At 45.7% G+C, this 15,731-nt stretch overlaps 2 protein-coding genes across 3 annotated transcripts; one reads left to right on the top strand and one right to left on the bottom strand.

The window, feature by feature from the left end:
* Positions 1 to 3,388: 3,388 nt before the first annotated feature.
* On the top strand, positions 3,389 to 4,604 carry LOC124694560. Its single transcript, XM_047227531.1, has 3 exons — positions 3,389 to 3,737; positions 3,836 to 3,954; positions 4,044 to 4,604. Exons 1-3 carry the CDS (start codon positions 3,389 to 3,391, stop codon positions 4,602 to 4,604), a joined length of 1,029 nt encoding a protein of 342 aa, XP_047083487.1.
* A 3,483-nt stretch (positions 4,605 to 8,087) lies between these two features.
* Positions 8,088 to 11,971, bottom strand: LOC124695314 (transcription factor BHLH6-like). Of its 2 annotated transcripts, none has more exons than XM_047228170.1 (5): positions 11,872 to 11,971; positions 11,580 to 11,793; positions 11,217 to 11,513; positions 10,878 to 11,048; positions 8,088 to 8,262 (listed from the first exon to the last, which is right to left on the bottom strand). In XM_047228170.1, exons 1-5 carry the CDS (start codon positions 11,916 to 11,918, stop codon positions 8,185 to 8,187), a joined length of 807 nt encoding a protein of 268 aa, XP_047084126.1. In that variant the 5' UTR covers positions 11,919 to 11,971; the 3' UTR covers positions 8,088 to 8,184. The 2 variants fall into 2 exon arrangements, with proteins under 2 accessions (XP_047084126.1, XP_047084127.1); XM_047228171.1 differs by having other exon boundaries at positions 11,217 to 11,507.
* Positions 11,972 to 15,731: the final 3,760 nt, after the last annotated feature.

Genomic DNA, 15,731 nt, shown 5'->3' with positions numbered 1-15,731 from the left:
AAACTTGCTGCTGTTCTACAAACCTCTGCTCTTGGAGGCCCAACACTGTCTACAAGAATAGAAGCACCCGTAGGCATCACCCCTCCCCTCTTTATATAGCGTTGAAGGTCGGTTTTGCGAACCGATGGAGACTGGAGCCGAATATGCCCATCGGGACTTCAAAAATGTTGTTCCATTTGACGAAACGGACCCGACGGAGCCCAGTACGACCGTACGGTACGGACGGGTCTGCCCGCACTGATGGTCGCTAAAGTTACTGTTGCTTTCGTATTCTGGACGCCATTTCTTCATACGAACTCCGATGTGGGTGTTCTTCGGCTCGTTGAACTCGTATGGACGAGGGTTACAGCACCATGGCCTTAGACTTTAAATATAAGATGTTGGAAAATATCACATTTTTCCCACACCTCATATGGCTAAGTCTGGTGCCTGTAATTCTCCCACATTGTGCCCTCTTTGTCCCTTTTGCTCCCTTTTGCTCCTTTTTTCCATGATCTTTCTATTCTTAATAGGTGATCCCATTTTCCTGCACATGCAAGGTATCCACCTCATCATCTACCTCCAACCAATCATAGCTTGCCACCTAAGATAATTTGCCACCTAATCAAAAGAAAAAAAACTGCACGATTCTGCACACGTTCGGTTACATGAGTTCAGTTTTCTCTTCTCCTAAAATCATGCCACCATGTTATCCTTCATTGGTTGCATTTATCTTTTATCTCTAAATAGTATATTCCCACTACGTGATTTTTCTAGCCTCTCATGCGTCCACGTCATCTCTTTTTTTCTAGGCTTGCGCAATGCGTATCACCTCGCTTACTACCACGCCAGAACGTCTCTCCGCACTTCCTATCTGGGCTCGGGAGTCGGGAAGCCATGTCGCATCGACTGGATGACGGTTGTTTTGAAGAGAGAGAAATGGCAATCGACGCACCATCTCATCCGCTTCCGCTTCCGCGACCTGTGGCCTCCTCCATAATGCTCATGAAACTGCTTGATGCAATCCTGCATTCATGGAGTAGAAACAGTCCGTTTTAGCCAGGGATGAGCCGCCCCGCCCTCCATCTTACATAACTACCCCCGTGCTGCCATCTACATCGACCATGGTTTTAAAGGCGTCGCCTAGGCGTCGCCTAAGCGACGCTTAAGCGTCAGAGCGCTCCAGGAGGGCAAGGCGTCGATCTCGCCTTTGTTTTCTGTCCAAGGCGTCCAGAGGCGTCTCTGAAGCGTCCAAAGGCGACCAAAGGCGCAAAAATGGCCGCTTTGCAAGAATCTGGACGCCTATGTCATTTGGGCGGGAAACGAAATTTTTGGCGGGAGGGAAAACTGGAATCTGGCTGGCTGGGAGGGAAAGATGCCATCTAAAGGGGAAAGAGAGGGAAAATAGAGGGGAACTGACCAGGAAAAACTATCTGGAGAGAAGAGAGAGAGGAGTGAGCTCCTCTCACACGTCCTCCCCAGCTCCGGCCAGATCTGCTGCTGCTCCCCCATCTGCTGGCCTCCCCAACTCCGGCCAAGCTTGTGGCCAAGCTTCTGGCAACTCCTCCCACTGGTACACCTTCTCCTCCCCCTGTGCAGCAGCTTGCTTTGCTCTATTCTGCATGTTCTGTTGTTCGTGCCTTGGTAGTGTACAACTTCTCCTCCCCTGGCTATGTGCTGCACTTCTGCTGCCTGCTTTGCCTGTGATATAGTAGTAGTAGTTAGCTGCCTGCCTCTGAATAATTTAGTGCCTCTTGTCCTTGGTAGCTGCTGCTGTGATTATAGTAGTGGATGCTGAATTGCTGATTAAATTAGTAGCTTTTGTTGTCCACTTGTCCTTGTTAGCTGCTGGATGTTGTGATTAAAGTAGAGTATTTCATCAGTGGATGCTCTTTATCATTAATTTAAGTGTTGTTTGTCCTTGACTCCTTGATTGTAGTGTCACAATGGCTGATGGGGAATACGATCCAATGAAAGATCCAGAACGCAGGCCACGGAGGACAACTGATCCGGGCTGGAACTATGGCTATATGGTGACACCTGGCAATAGCAATATTGTTAAGTGCAATCTCTGTGGCAAGGTAACTCAGGGAGGGATCAAAAGGCATAAGGAACATCTTGCTGGCACTGGTGGAGATGCATTAGGCTGTCCAAGGGCTAGCACACAACTCAAGAGAGAGATGTATGAGTATTTGGAGAAGAATAGGAGAAACCAACCACTGCCAGATGATGATGGTGTGGAGGTAGATGCAGCAGGGACAGCAACAACAACAGCCTCCACTACAAGAGAAAGTTCAGGGATAGCTGCCAAAAGAAACAAGAGAGCCTTTGCTGTGAAAATCAGCAGCAAGAAGGTTCAATCTGTTGCAACTAAGTCAGTTGCTTCAATGCTTAGGAGAAAACCTGAGGATATTGTTGATGAAAGACGCTCCGGGCGTTCTCAAAGCAGCATGGAGTCAAGCACAAAAATGGAGGCAGAGTTGCACTATGTGGATATGTAGTGGGCATTGTTCTTCTATGAGTGTGGCATACCTTTCAATGTTGCAAGTTCTAGACAATTTCAAATTGCAATAGAAGCATCTTGTCAATGTGGCTCGGGTTACAAGCCTCCTTCCCCTTACAAGCTGCGGGAGCCATTGCTTAGGGATTGTGTGAATGAAACAAAACTCTTGAGAGCGGAGCACGAGGCAGCATGGAAGCAATATGGCTGCACACTAATGTCAGATGGATGGTCGGATAGAAGGGGACGCCACTTAATCAACTTTCTTGTAAACAGCCCAATGGGAACTTACTTCTTGGAGTCGGTTGATGCATCAATTGAATGCCAAGATGCTCGGATGATAGCAGATTTGCTTGAGAAGAGAATTGAAGGTGTTGGAAAAGAGAATGTTGTCCAAGTTGTCACCGGTAATGGTGCTAACTACAAGGCAGCGGGCAAGATTCTAATGGAGAGGATTCCTACACTTTATTGGAGTCCATGTGCATGCCATTGCCTGGACCTAATGTTGGAAGATATAGGGAAGCTAAAAGCATTTAAGAAGCCAATTGCACGTGGTAGACGAGTCACTACTTTCATCTATAGGCATGGAAGACTTCTTGCTCTAATGAGGAAGGCAACCGGCAACGAGGATCTTGTGAGACCCGCAGCCACTCGCTTTGCCACATCATGTCTTGCTCTTAAGAGTTTGGTCAAGCACAAGCAAGCTTTGAGGAGTCTATTTACAAGTAGGGAGTGGGTTGCAAACAAATTGGCCAAAACTACAGCCGGTTTGAATGTGCAAGACATTGTTCTTTCAGCGGAATGGTGGCATGCAGCTGAGGACTGCATTAGAGTTACAAGTCCACTACTTCGAGTGCTTAGGATTGCAGATGGTGATGAGCTTCCTGCCATGCCAGAAATATTGCACTAATGACGGCTGCAAAGGATAAGATAAGACAAGCTTTTCCTCAACAAAACAAGCAAGGTTTGCTCAAGATGGTCATGACCATTATTGACAAACGTTGGGAGACTCAAATGGATCATCCATTGTATGGGGATGCTTTGTTTTTGAACCCTGGAAAATACTTCTCTATTAAAGAGAGTGGTGATGATGAACTTGTTGGTGAGCTAAGAAGTTGTTTCAATGATGTCCTTGCAAAAATGGTAGCTGATGTGCCCACTCGAAACAAGATTGATGCACAAGTCGTTCTCTATGAGGACAAGCGACAAGGTTTTTCTAATGTGATGGCCATCGAAAACATGGGCAAAAGAAACCCTCGTAAGTGAACTCAAGCTAATTTCAGCAACAAGCAAGTTAATTTTTGCATGTTATTCTATGTACAAACTCCTAATGCAAGTGTGTTTTTCCTATTGTAGTTGATTGGTGGAGTTCATATGGTGGTCGAGCCATTGACCTACAAAGGTTTGCAAAGAGGATTGTTAGTCTTTGTGCATCATCATCCGGTTGTGAGAGGAATTGGAGTGCATTTGAATTTGTGAGTAACTTCTTTGTCTTTATTTCAGCATGAGCAAGTAATTGCAGCAATTTATTTATTCATTCTATTGCTCTATTTGCTATTTGTAGATCCATACCAAGAAAAGGAATCGGTTACAACACCGAATCTTGAATGACAATGTTTTTGTTTCATACAACCGGAAGAACATGGATAGGTTTCAAAAGAGGCGTGAGAAGATTGGTGACAAAAGCTATGACCCTCTAATCATTGATGATTTTGATTGGGGCAATGAGTGGGTTGACCCAACAATGCCTCCACCCCAAGGTGCTAGAGGGTGTCCCGATGACATTTCATGGGAGCTTGTTGATGAGGCTGTTGGTGCAAGTTCATCGCTGCAAGGCCGCAATTTTCCTAGAGGTGCAAGTGCAACCATGGGAAGGGGTCCCTCAAATGCCAACATCCAGTACCAAAGGCAGCGCAAAAGGCCTGCTCCAACACCATCATATGAGTCAGATGATCAAGAAGATGACCAGGTACAACGCTCAAGTGAGCCCAATGGAGAGGATGATGATTCCGACTATGTTGAAGATGATGTGGATGTGACCGATGATGATGAAGACCCAACTAGTGCTGACCAAGATGATGAGAACCAAAATGCTACCATGGATGACTTCGATGATCACTTTTGAGACTTGGGATTGAGAGTGCCAGCCTTGCTTATGATTTTATTGTGTTATGTGGAAGTAGAACCTATTTTATGTTGTTGTGAACCTAATTTATTGTGTTCCCTGGTTGTGTACTACACTACCACTAGACCTATTTATGTTCTGGACCATTTGTCATGTAATATGTAATGCACTGTTTGCCTGTTTGTTATCTTTTTTTGCATTTGGATGCTCATTTACTCTCTGTTCTTTTACCTATGGTGGTCTGTTAAGACAAGTTCTAACCATAGATTGCATGTTTTATGCAGATTTCTGTTGTGGAAAGAAGAAATGGGGAAAAGGATGGAAAATATGGATGCTATGTGGCCAGCAAATTCCAGGTTAGTTCATCTGCCCATCCCTACCTAGCTGGTGCCTTGCTTCCCCCCCAACGCCTTGGCAAGCCTCAAAGGCGTCGCCTTGCAACGCGCCTTGAACGCCTAGGCGTTGAGGCGCCCCCCCTCGCCTTGGGACGCCTGGACGCCTTTAAAACCATGACATCGACCGCGCCCGCCTACACTCCCGTCGCCATGTCTGGCGCCGGCCTCTACTCTCCTTTCTTTTCTAATCCGGGCTGCCTATGTTTCTCAGTTTTTCAGGTTGCGCTCCTGCCCGGCTCGAAAGCTGCTTGACGTTTTTCCCCACCGAGTTGATTGGATATTACAGAGTACGTACTACTGGCATTGGTACAGATCAAGTTCTCATCTCTTATTCTCTTACTCTTAATTTTAATTTACATTGAATATCACGCCGCAGGTGCCAGGTGGATGATGCCGTGTCTAGAGCACTGCCGATGTCCGCCAGTTCATGCGAGAGACAGTTCTCTAGGACCATCGGAGGCGAGAGGCACTTGGATTGGATGTCAAGAACATTGCTGACAACAGGCTAGGTAACATGGGGGCAGCCAATCATCGCCGGAGGCAGTTTCGATTTCTGTTATTCTCTCCCAGTTTTCTTTCAAGCTCTCCAAAATACCAACGATTTATTTGCAGGTTATATCGCTTTTGTACTAATTACAATGGAAGCTTGCTACTATGCTGGAGTTAGAAGGCGATCTGAACTTCTGCAGACAACGCTGATCAGGTCACCTGGATGCGGCGTCATGTAAATTATTTCGTATGGATAATTGTTCACCCCTTGGTCGAACCTCAGGTTCCACTTCTATGAACGGGAGATGTCTTGAGTGCTCCTTTGCGTTAAGCCTCTTTTCTGTTTATTTTTCGTTAGTTCTACCCAAGCAATTATGTAGATGACCCTTCCGGCCCTTCAGGGATCAGGGTTACCACCGTAAGTGCTACTAATGTACTGGTACAACTTCATTATATAAAGTTCTTTGTTTTGTTTGCATAAAAAAAAAGTTCTTTGTTTTGTTTTGGCTCAGATCTCAAATATATGGTCTGAACATTTAAGTTGTCAAAATGGTGAGTGTTTTTACATGGTCATTGCTTCGTGCCCACTAACCAACCATACCAATCAGCTTTGTGGATACCAGTGCGTGCAGTTTGGCTTAGGCAGGGAAATCTTTTTTTCCGGTGCAGAATTATTCCCTGAACTAACAGAGCACTGAACATTACGTATTTTGGGATCCTGCAAGACTGATCTCTTAGTCAAGTATATGGGACTGCTAAGATTCTTGATGGAGTCCCCTCTAAAATCTTTTTTCCATTTCCATATGACCATATTTTCATTAGTTCGGCATGGTTAAGTCAGCGGTTCAACATTTGGGCCCAAATGAGTTCAGTTTTCTTTTTTGAAGTCAGTCCAGGCTAGCAGAGTACTTTTTATATGCTATATACAACTGTTTCAGTGTTTTTACATGTTAGCTTGACTGCAGGGAAACATTGAATTTATGTTTATGCAAAGTCTATGTCTGCACCATCTATTCATGTATTCAGTTAACATTACATATGAAAATATCAATATTGCTTCAGATATTTTCGATATCATCTATATCTCTCTGTTCAAATAATGTACGTTGTACTTTCAGTTTTTTTATAAAAGAATAGAAGATATAAGTTCTGCAGCAACGCGCGGGTATCATCTAGTTTCCAATAACACCTGAATGCATGTCAAAGAAATGGGAAACATGATAAGATTCTACTAAAACTACTAAATATGCGAAGCTCATATGAAAATGAACAAGAACTCGTAAGTATGTAAAATAGGCATACATGTATCTAGCTGGAGCATGAAATAAGTGATAATATAAGTAATAGTATACTTAAAAATCTCACTAAAATAGTGCTAAATTTCAAGCTATCAATATTCACACCTAAGTACGTTAATCAGGGCCAACTCTTTGATACATCCTTGTTGTTCAAGGTAATAGACTACCTCGATGACAACACAACTAAAGGTGGCGACTATGCGAAGATGACATGAACTGAGAGGAGGGTCTGGTTAGAACCTGGCTACGCAAGCACTTTGATTAGTGTTGCTCATCAAGATTCTACCGATGGTGAAGATCATGTATATTTTAGGAGGTGGTCTGATATCGCTCCATTAGGTGGGACTTGATTAAAGTTGATCCATGGTCTATAATATTGTGGGAGCTGGACAATGCTTTGATTAAAGCTATAATTACTTTACTCGTGCTGCATTGGCCATTATGGTAACTATTAGTTAGGGTGGTTTGCCTATTACCACCCCTTTTGATAAACTGAATATTTGTAGCGGTTAGTATTCAGTTACCAATTGTTGAGTAACCTTACCACTCCAACGTAAGAGGTTACCAGAGAAACCTCATGTATAAAACCAAACATGATTGATTTGCATCATTCGATCTAAACCGACTTGTATGCAACGTACATAACCAAGAAGGGATAGTTGTCCACTCCATGCAAATAGTGGCATGATAAGCTACCCAAAAAAATGAAGAACATGACCCAAAGTTCGTTTTGGATGGGGCAGGCCCGCCAGGGCCATGTTCCCAGGAGCCCCAGGCTACCAAACACGCTCGTAGTGTCCATTGTAGGTGTTGTACTCTCCACCTTGAAAACATAACATGACGCGGGAATGGTGTCCACTTTGCTAAGCACTATGGTGCCAATGTGTTCTTCCATCGAGTCAGGCCTCCTTGACGTGGGAAGAGTAGCTCTGAATAACCTCGCTGGCCCCGATCGAGTCGGGTCTTGCTAGGCTTCCGGTCCTTGTAACTATCTCACATGACGTCGAGCACATCAACTCCATCAGTACAGGCTACAAGGAGGATCTCAAGAACGCACTTTCGCGGCTTGACTTCCGTTGGCACAGGAAGAGGAAATATGCAATAAAATTTCAGAATTAATAGCCCAATGTATTAATAAAAAGATCTTCATAAAGGGGAAAGACCCCGGCCGGTATGTGGATCGATCGATGCATATAGCATTATCAATTTACTGCTTATATAATACAATAATGAACATTTGTGCACCATTTTTTTTGCAAGCGTACATGGCGCGAGCACTTTTCTATTTATTTTTAGTTTCACCCAACAGTGTTCTGTTACTACGGAGTACACGATCGTCTGTACTCGCAATGCTTTTACAAACATGCATGATTTATTGTTTAAATATTCAAAGGTTACTTAGTAACTCATAGCATCAACCTGGGCGATTGCAGTCTCAATCACTTCCTTCATTTCGCTTTGGCGTATCTCCCCTTTCTGTGAAAAAAAAAAAACTTAGCAATTACAAGACATTACGACTAGAATCAATAGCAGAGTGCATTATTTTTCAATTTGCAAGAGAAAAGTTAAAGACAATTCTATGTACTTCCTCCGTTTCATGAAATTTATCTTAACTTCCTTTATTTCACTCTGAAGTATTTGGCATCTAATATATCTTGTATTTCATGGGACGGGTGGAGTAGTATTTTGGAATCTAATAATTATGGCTATGAATGTTCAAGTTTGCATTAGTATGTTTCTTTTTTCCCTGAAACGAAGGGAATGCGCATGGCCGTATATTACAAGACTAATATATTATGAAGAGGACACTACAGATATAATAATAGAGTAATCACATAGATAATCTTGATAATATCAATTCTTGAAATCATTGATCGTAAATTCTACAAAGTTGACTACAATTTTTTCAAAACTTTATTATGATTGTAAGGGTATCTTTAGCAGATCCTCAAACCGTAATCCGCATTTGCGTGTTTGCATGCCACGGAAATCGTGAATTGTGGATAAAAAAAAGCTCTCGTAGAGCAGGCCCCACATAGCCAAGCGGCATAACCACATATTCCCGAACATGCGGTTACACCGCTTGCCTATGCGGGGTCTGCTCTGCGGAGAATCGCACCAATTCTGCAAACTAAACCGTACATTAGGGTTTTATAAATGTTTTGGAACACATCCAACAATATGTAACATTAAGCAATCTTTTAAACCACCAAATTCATTGTTCATCTACGCGATCAGCTGCTAAACACATCGCACTACTAGTCGTAAACCAAAAGAGAAGTCGAGAGGCCGATCGATGAATAATCAAACCGCACCGTTCACGCCGCTGCCACCACCACCGCTGCCACTAGCCGCTGGACGAGCCGCAGCTGTTGCACGCACCATCGCCATTTCTCTCCTCGTTTGGAAGATCTCCATCCTCTTGATCTCCAACCATTCTCTTGTGAAGGCGTCCTTGTTGGATGGATCCATTGTCATGGTCTTGTTCTCCTCCCCAATAAGCTCCGCCATGGCACGCTTCGCGTCCACACTTGCACTTATCTCCTACATATCGGCCTTGCGCTTCTCATCTTCTCGGAACCACTTCACTTGTTTCTCTTGGCTTTTCCTCTCCATCGTCGCCATTTTTGCCTCCAAGGTCTCGTCGAAGAAATGTTTCTTGGACTTCACCATCTCATCAACCTTGTCCCTCAAAGTAGATGCCTCAGCTTGCTTTCTAATCCTATCTTTTGCCATGATGGTGCCATCTGGCCTTTCCTTGTTCTTCTTGGTTGTGAACTCATCATGCTCATCATTTTCCAATTGGACAAATGACCCTCTCACCGATGGTGCTTCTTGTTCTCTCAACTTCAATTTTTCACTATGCTCAAGTAACTCGAAGCAATGGTGAATCAAAAAGGTTTTCCTTTTGAAGCCGACATTTGGTTGTACCGTTCCATTGCAATTCTATCCTTCAATGCAAAAGCAAAACACTGCATAAGCATATGAAGATGAAACAATGTACACGCAAAATCACACAATACATAGTATGAAACCGGTCCAATCGCCAACATTGGTGCCACTATGGAGGCATTCCTCACTTGCTCAGCATTCCTCACTTGCTCAATGCAACCGGTCCATCGGCTACAAGCATTCTTGATGAAGTCCCAACGACATTGGAGCGAGCAGTACGTGCGTATAGGCGAGACACGGCATGAATTGAAAGAACTTGTTAGAGTACGTCATGGGCCTGGGCCCGTTAGTTTTATGGTTTGCTTAGGGGTCAAGTAAGCCTTGCTTGGGAGTCAAGTAAACCTCTCTATATATGGAGAGGAGATGTATCAATCTAATCAAGCAAAATTAAGAAGGAAATCCCTTCCCTCTTGCCACCGGCCGTGGGCAAGGCCCTCGGCTGGCCCTCTCGCGCCATCCCTCTAGCAGCACCATAACAGAACTTGTCTTCGGTCCTTTGCCAATAGCTCTTCCCGGTTTGATCGGTGATGGTCACAACACCGAGCGACACCGCCTCCCAAGCCTTTATAAATGTTGTGTCCTCGATGTCGGTGTAGTTTGAGGTGCGCACTTATTTACCCTTCATCGGCACCGCCCCATCGACCAATACCACGACCTCTATCTCCTCACACTCGTCATCGGATCCGTCACCCCGGGAGCTTATCGAGATGCAGGCGGCTGGAGTGGCCGGTTCGACAGACGTGATCTGGTCAGCAACCTTTGGCGCGTTTGAAGCGGCCATGGCGGCAGCTAGAGAGGCGCAGCAAGGGGAGAAAGGGCCGTGTCGGGCGGGGGGGGGGGGGGGGGGATTTGCGGCCGTGGTGGCGGGTAGGTGGGAACGAAGGGGAGGGGAAATATTCTTCGTGCCAACGGCTCGCACGGATGAGGATCACCTCAGGTTGGGAGACCGTGTTTACCGCCCCCTCTAAAAAATATTTGCGGTTTTAAGTTATATCTAGTCCTTTTTTTCATCCAAAACCCCAAACAAGCCGAGGTCGGCAAGAGATGCTCTAAGTACTAACCCTGCTTTAATCCTGTGACTTTGCTCTTGCTCCAAATATAGGTCATGAGAGTAAAACACACATCATGCTGTTAATTACCTGCACGAGTGCGGTGTACTTGAGTGTCCCGGATGTTGATGTGACGTTGGATGAGATGATGTCAAGGCGGAGGCCGTCGAACGCGAGGCACACCTTGGCTATGGCCTCCTTTCGGTGGCGGCACGCGACACTCACCAGCAACACCTTATCACCAACGCCCGTCACCTTCACCTGCATCCAAAAGTAACTTATCAGATCGATCCGAGTCGTCACTGTCCCTGCCGCGTGGCGATGGATGGTGGAAACGCAGCAGACAAGATCGGACCATGCATCGCCGTCGGATTGTTTGTCGTTATTACAATTATTGGTTGAATCTGTAAGTTGGACGTTCACATTCACCTCCAGAGCCTCGATCCGGCGCGAGGTGGTGACCATGTTGGAGGCCGGGGTCGCGGCGGTCGAGGATGACATGAAGCTCCTCATTTTCTTCATCGGCGGCATGGCATGTTGGGCGCAACTAACCGGTAAGACGACAGCTTGGGCGCCGCGCTCTGCTGTAGCAAGCACCTGCCCGTGCGTCGCCGGCGCCGCTGACTCGAGGATGGACATCTCGGCGAGAAGCTGTCGTTCCTGCTCCTGCAGCTGCCGTACGTACTCGATGGCGTCCTTGACAATTGACGCCTTGTCCATCTGCGTCTTCCCAAGTTTGCACATTTCACAATCAAAACAGGCACGCATATATATGCAGGATGAACGATTGACCTTTGTGATGTTTGGGACGACGCTCCTGATGGCGTAGAGCTTGTCGTTGAGCCTCCGGCCGCGGAAACTGCCCGCCGGGACGGCGACTTTCCTGCTGCTAGCCGCCACCGCCGATGCCATGGGGGAGCTGTACCAGGCATCCGGGGAGCTTGAGTCGTGGTAGCCGCTGGACACCCTGCTGCTGCTGCCGTCGTGCCACACGCCGAACAGCATGCTGCAGTTCAGTTCGATTCTCCTCAGTTCTATCCCGACAGGAATTATATTGGAGAAGAATCATGGGTTCAGTTCTTACCTACGCTCTTCTCCATCCAGGTAGTGCTCGTGCATGTTATCACCCATCGCTGAATCTGCATCCGTCTATCCCCTTGCTCGCACAGTTTAGCTGCCGTATGTCTGGTCACCATGTGTGCGTATCGAGTAATTTCTTCATGGATATAAGAGATGAGATTGGGGTCCACGAATCTCCCACATTAGATTTGCATTGCAGAGGGACAACAAACATAATGTTGTAGATCTTGATTGGTTGGCACACTGACTCACTGAGGTTGTGGATATAGGTCTGTCGGCCGGGAATTCAATTGTGCTCCTAGGGCTCCCGTAAGATGTGTCTACGATGTCTTTGAAAATAAAGGGAGTATATGCTCCCATAAGACACATCCACCTCTTTTTGTAGAACATTTTAATAAACCACTGAAACATCAAACATGCCAAAACGTTTTATTAAAGGGAGCATCTGAAGTGCAGTTTTTAGAAAACATCAGAGGCACAAACGCCATGTGAAGTTCAAAAATTTGAGAATGAGGTTATGATGAGGTGCAACCTCCAGGAGGTGGCCCGATCTTCACGAATAGACACGAAATAGACACGAACAGCGATGAACACATCGAAAAACGAATACACACGCAAACACGATGCAAATCCAGTAGGCTCTAGTTGGTCCGGATCCACCAACCCACATAGAGGTAGAATCACCTGTGAGAGATCGACAGGACCTTACGACATTCCAGCAGGCTGATCTAGATGGTCCTCGGTTATCCGAAACGGTCTGTGCGGACATGCGGATACGCCACGCATGCTCTAGTGGGGCGATCCAAACGAACTGACTCGCGCGGACCGATCCATCCGTTCCCCAAATTTGAGACGCTAATGCTTTGGGCTGGACAATTAGTGCATCCTCCCTTGTCCTCCCTAGAAGACCATGGTCCCTCCCGCCAGTGGCGCACACATTGCCTCCAAAAATAATTCCATAGAAATTTGGTCGGCGGGAAAGCCAGCGGAAGCGATGGATTCCACCGCCACGCCTGCCACGGCCACCGTCGGGAAGAAGCGGGCGAAGCCGAAGAAGGCCACCAAGGATATGACGGTGGAGGAGCGTCGAGTCGAGTATGACAAGCGTGCATGCCATCATCGAGAGGGAAGAGAGACGGTGCAAAGAGAAGAGGCAACCACCAAGAGCTTTGTTGATCTTCAACTGAGAGCTCTTGAGGTGAAAGAGGCATGGGCGAAGTCCATTCTCGTCGAGGCCGAGGCCATGGTAAGGCTCATGGATGCCAAGGCCAAGTCTAGGCTCTTGGAGGTCGAATCCAAGATCATGGCCGAGGAGAACCGGATCATGCTCACAGACTTGGCCACCATCTCCGATCACGTTCAAAGGACTTGGATTGAGAAGAAGCAAAAGATCTTGCTCGCGATGATTGAATGACATTGGCATAGATGATTACCATGTGGGTGAAAGTAGCCACTTTTTGGGTGAACTTTCCACTTTTTAGATAAATTCTAAGATATTGTCTCACTTTGCAAATTCGGGAGAAACTTGCCACTAGTTGATGCTGCCTGAAAGGCAATGGCATATGCTTGCCACAAATTGTGCTTGCTAATTGTTATGTTTTTGTGTTTCTATTTGAAATGCACTGGACAACTCGCTAGATATTCAAAATTGCTAGCGGACCGAATGGGTCGTGCTGTTAGGCGTGCTGTCCGGGCTAGCCGGACCGCGAGACACATTCTGTCCACGGGACGACCCAAACGGACAGAAGCAGACCATATGAGTCATTGATTTGGGTCGGTCCACTGGAGATGCTCTTAGTAGAATCACTTGCAAGAGAGAGTAGCAACTAAGCAGAATCCCAAAGGGATAGATATAACACTACTAAAATCCTAGCAAGGGAGAGACCAAATGCTTGGAACACCATGTACAACACTACGTTTGGACGTTTGTATTCACGCTTGGTATGGCGCATTATATTATACACTATATAAAGGTTGATCAGATTAGTGCATCCATATTGATTTGGACACTGTAGAATGCCTAATTTCCTTTGATTTGCTTCCATCATCAGTTGACGCGTGTCCCCCAGTAAAATCTCTTGCCTAAGTGGGTCGTGTGTTTCCTTTTTTTTCAGGCAGGAAGGCAACCGGCAACCGGCTGAGCCGTTCCTTTCTTCATATCCATCCAGGACTCTTCGAGTTTCCTTCCATCCCAGTCAAAGCGGTGCGACCCCACCATTAAACAGTCCAGAAAACTCCACGATACTCATTATGACATACCAAAATAAAACATAGAAACGACCATGTTCGTCCCAATTACCGCCGCCTGTATCCTCCCAGCGGAGGCCGGTGTTATCTTCTTCCTCCCTGGCCGATGAGACGTGTGCTGAGGAAGCCCATCAGATCACCCTTCTCTCCCTCCGGACGAGGCTCGCCTTCCTCTCCCTCTAGGCCGCCGAGAAGCGTAGAGAGGCAGCCATCGAGGCATCCTTCACTCCTTCTCGAGGTGTCCAACGGCGTGGAGGAGAGGAGTACGATGCGCCCACCTCTTACCTAGGGGGGAGGATGTAATTGGCGCCCTCCTCTACCTCCCGAGGCAGTGGGGAAATGGGAGGAGCTGACTGGAGGGGTTATGTGCCCAATCTCCTTCTCAAGACGGCTAATGGCGCGGAGGAGGACATGGGTATCCTCCTCTCCCTCTCGAGAAAGATCGGCTATGGGAGGATCCGACGCTGACGATGCCCTTCTTCTAAATGTATCTGCCGCCAGGTGCATCGCCGTGACCCCTCTATCTCTCTGTGCAGGACGTGGCCACGTCTACGACATTTTGCATCTGCAGAAGATGGTATGACTAATCTTTGTTTCTTGGCAGAATATAACATATTGCACATTTTCTTATTTTTGTGCAGGCAGGAGCGACTGAATTCTTAAGATGTTTGCTTCCAGTGGCTGAAGATACAATGAAATATTTCGCAAAGAATGGGGGTACAAGAATGAATAATAGCAATTGTGTTTTTCTGCAAGCATGATCAAATGCTAGCTGTATTTATTTCCTATTCAAATTATGTGTCACCATTGAGCCTATCTGAAGTACCTTCTGAAGCACCATTTTTGTATGCATAGTACTGTGAGTACTTTTGTATCAATGAGAAATTGCCAATTCTCGGTTGAAGGCATATATTTTCTACTTGCTACTATTTCTGATTAGGTTTGTATTTTTTGTATTTTTGCAGCCGTTGCTGCAAATATGTAGAGGGATAAGGTGTACATCAATCTGTCAACCATCAATTTAATTTACCAGTTAGACCTTTCTTTGATTGATACTAGACAGCTGCGAGGTTTTTAGACATATATATTTGTTTCCAAGTGCCACAGTGGCTAGGATCGGAGAGAACATCATCGCCGATGAGATCTTTGTTTCTTGGCAGAATATAACATATTGCACATTTTCTTATTTTTGTGCAGGCAGGAGCGACTGAATTCTTAAGATGTTTGCTTCCAGTGGCTGAAGATACAATGAAATATTTCGCAAAGAATGGGGGTACAAGAATGAATAATAGCAATTGTGTTTTTCTGCAAGCATGATCAAATGCTAGCTGTATTTATTTCCTATTCAAATTATGTGTCACCATTGAGCCTATCTGAAGTACCTTCTGAAGCACCATTTTTGTATGCATAGTACTGTGAGTACTTTTGTATCAATGAGCAATTGCCAATTCTCGGTTGAAGGCATATATTTTCTACTTGCTACTATTTCTGATTAGGTTTGTATTTTTTGTATTTTTGCAGCCGTTGCTGCAAATATGTAGAGGGATAAGGTGTACATCAATCTGTCAACCATCAATTTAATTTACCAGTTAGACCTTTCTTTGATTGATACTAGAC

The sequence above is a fragment of the Lolium rigidum genome, chromosome 3 (genome assembly GCF_022539505.1).
Source record: "Lolium rigidum isolate FL_2022 chromosome 3, APGP_CSIRO_Lrig_0.1, whole genome shotgun sequence".
NCBI lineage: Eukaryota > Viridiplantae > Streptophyta > Magnoliopsida > Poales > Poaceae > Lolium > Lolium rigidum.
The sequence above is the reverse complement of the archived record's forward strand: the minus strand, read 5'-3'. Positions and strand labels throughout refer to the sequence as shown.